At 39.8% G+C, this 2962-nt stretch overlaps 1 protein-coding gene across 2 annotated transcripts; it reads left to right on the top strand.

Annotated features, from left to right (window-relative positions):
* Positions 1-2592, top strand: LOC121520514 (nicotinamide riboside kinase 2-like). 2 transcript variants are annotated; one of them, XM_041803995.1, is made up of 8 exons: positions 1-152; positions 235-325; positions 1161-1209; positions 1449-1623; positions 1729-1800; positions 1885-1991; positions 2112-2197; positions 2289-2592. In XM_041803995.1, exons 1-7 carry the CDS (start codon positions 127-129, stop codon positions 2195-2197), a joined length of 606 nt encoding a protein of 201 aa, XP_041659929.1. In that variant the 5' UTR covers positions 1-126; the 3' UTR covers positions 2289-2592. The 2 variants fall into 2 exon arrangements, with proteins under 2 accessions (XP_041659929.1, XP_041659930.1); XM_041803996.1 differs by lacking the exon at positions 1161-1209 and having other exon boundaries at positions 105-152.
* The last annotated feature ends 370 nt before the right edge of the window (positions 2593-2962 follow it).

Genomic DNA, 2962 nt, shown 5'->3' with positions numbered 1-2962 from the left:
GGGGAACGTCTGCGGAGGAGGAGAGAGAAGGAAAGGTTTTATAGAGGAAGTCTTTGGCTGAGTGTTTGCTTTGGCTGCGTTCCCTTCTTTTATTTACTGAATTCCAGAGGTGACCAATAAATAAAAATGAAGTTCATCATTGGCATTGGAGGGTGAGTATCATTTAAAATTAGCTTATTAATTAAAAATGTTGAATCCTGAGTAGTTACTAATCAAGGTGTCTCTTATTTTCAGAGTGACCAACGGTGGAAAGACCACTTTGACAAATAGACTTCTAAAGACATTACCCAACTGTTGTGTTGTACATCAGGATGACTTTTTCAAGGTAAGATGAACTAGAGGCTCATTTCCTTTGAGCTTTAAAGCTAGCTTAAATCAATCTTATGCTAAGTTGTAAGATACAGTAGCTTTATACGATATGTAATGATTAGTCAAGGTGAGTATCAGTTAATTTGTTGCATTAAATTTGCCCTTGAGGACATTTTGTATCCCCCAGTCTGACCTGCAGATGTCCTGTGGTCTCAGTAGCCTAGTAATACATCTGGCTGATTGTCTCCTGGACAGCCAATCAAAGGGCCGAACGTCCCCACTTAAAGTCAGACTTTGTCCAATCACGTTGCAAATTCTGCAACCAACCAACCAAGTTTTCTTGCATGATTATTAACCACATTTGGCTCAAAAGAAGCCAGAAGACTTTACCTCTAACACATCCAGCTTTAAGGCTGCATTCAAGGAAAAAAAATAACCAACAAACACCGATAAATTTCATTAATTTAATTTAAATTGTTTAACCACTTCAGGAATACACTGTGGCTTTTGCCTGGAGCTGTAAGACTAAAGTGCAACTTTTAAATCGCAGTATCGTGCAGATTTTTGTAAAAGAAAACTTTACTCTCTACAAGTTTAATCTTTAAAAGTACCTCTTTATTTAAAGAAATATACCTACATAAGTTGTTAATACATCTATTTTAAAGAACTTAAAGTAAACTGTCTCATAGTTTTGCATCCGCTATCATCCAAGCGATTTTTTTCCGCACCCGAAGGTGCCATCGCGCGTTACTTTAGGTGGAGACGAGTCCTTGACTTGTCCTGTCCAGGTGCCATCTGCTCCGGCTGGTTACTAGGTTGCAGCAATGTTTTATTGGTGACTGTTATTTCAGAAACCCGATCAAATAGAAGTCGGGGAGGACGGCTTTAGACAGTGGGATGGTAAGAATGGATTTCCTGTAGGAAAACCATGCAGTAATGTACTCTTTCTTTCCTACACATTTCTCTAGTTTGGTAACCAATCAATCGTAAACATAATTAATTAATCAATCATCTTTTCTGTGAATGCTTCAGACATTCACTCATGGTGACTGATGTGTGTTAGAACACATCAGTGCGAAGCGTTCCTTGCATGTGTGGTGATTTCCGCTCTGCTCTTCTCTCTCCTTGTTGTGTATCAGTGATCACCGCTCTGGACATGGAGGCCATGGTGAACACTGTCAAAGGCTGGCAGGAGAACCCGGTCAAGTTTGCCCGCTCGCACGGCGTCAGCCTGTCACCTGAAGTCGAGGAGGGTGACTCAGAGAAGGGCATCCACGTTCTCATCGTAGAGGGGTTCCTTATCTACAACTACCTGTGGGCCATCCTGCCTTTTATCACTCCTTTTACAGTAGCTCTAACGTTTCACCCAGAAGCCCTTTAACCTTTACACTGACCTGATTCCCTGCCCTCTCTCTCCAGGCCTCTTATCGACGTCTATGATAAATGTTTCTACATTTCCATTCCTTATGAGGAGTGCAAGAAGAGGAGGAGGTAGGGAGCTCTCACAAAGACTCTGGCAGTGTTTGAAGAGATACAGCAGACTCTGATATGACTAAATTGATTCTGTCTCTGCAGTACAAGGACATACACAGTCCCCGACCCCCCTGACCTGTTCGATGGCCATGTCTGGCCCATGTACTTGAAACACAGGAAAGAGATGGAGAACAACTGTGACAGAATAGGTAAGTTTAGCCAATTCTTCACCTCAGGATATCAAAAACCATCGAACTTTAAATACCCTCTCCTTTTCCTTTAAGCTTTATCAGCCATGTAATTCATCAAATTCATCTTTTTCTGCTCAGAATACCTCGATGGGATGACTTCAAAGGATGAAATCTACGGCAAAGTGTATGAAAGCATTCAGAACTCCCTGCTGAACAACTTATAGGTAAATAAATCCAAACCTACTTCTTACAAACACACCATCAACAACTGTTTCATTCATTTTTTAGTAACTTGTGTCCTCTTTGTCTCCACAGCAGGACGGGGGCAGCAAAGGATCTGTGTATAGACTTGTAAATATCATTGTGCATCAGTGTGTGACCCCAGTCGTTCTTCTAGCATGACTTGTAAATAGTTAATCCTGTAACTTATTAAAAACTAATGGCAGAAACTTTGTGTTTTGTATAACCCTGTGTAACTTTTTCTAAAAGATAAGCCACCTCTGGACCGCCCAGTGTTTAACATCAGCGTCAGATACGATGTGATTGAATGTGACAGAAAGAAAAAGCCCACTGGGAGGACGGATTTGTGTCTCACAACTAAATGAAGCCACTGAATCCACTTCATGTGTCATGTGTTTTTATTTTTCTGTCTTTACTTATCAAACACCCACGATGTTTAGATAAAGGTCACTTTCCTCACGTTTTACAGCAGAGACTTTATGATTATTGGCTCTTAAATGAGGCTCCTTATCATAAAGATAAGATTAAGAGCCCCAATAAAAGTATGAATCAAAGAGGAAGTTACCCTCCAAAAGAACAAAAACAGGGGGGGTTAATATAATCCCCATTCAACTGGTATTTAGATGTAAAGGAAATTAAAAAAAACATGGAGATAATTCTTTTATTTGATTGATGATTTCATTTATAACTTGTTCATAAAAAAGAAGGCACAAGTTAAGCATTTATAGGATAAAAATGAAAGTTTAACA

Source organism: Cheilinus undulatus, linkage group 13 (assembly GCF_018320785.1).
Source record: "Cheilinus undulatus linkage group 13, ASM1832078v1, whole genome shotgun sequence".
NCBI classification, from domain to species: Eukaryota; Metazoa; Chordata; class Actinopteri; order Labriformes; family Labridae; genus Cheilinus; species Cheilinus undulatus.
Note: the sequence above shows the minus strand (reverse complement) of the source record. Positions and strands in the feature narration are given on the sequence as shown.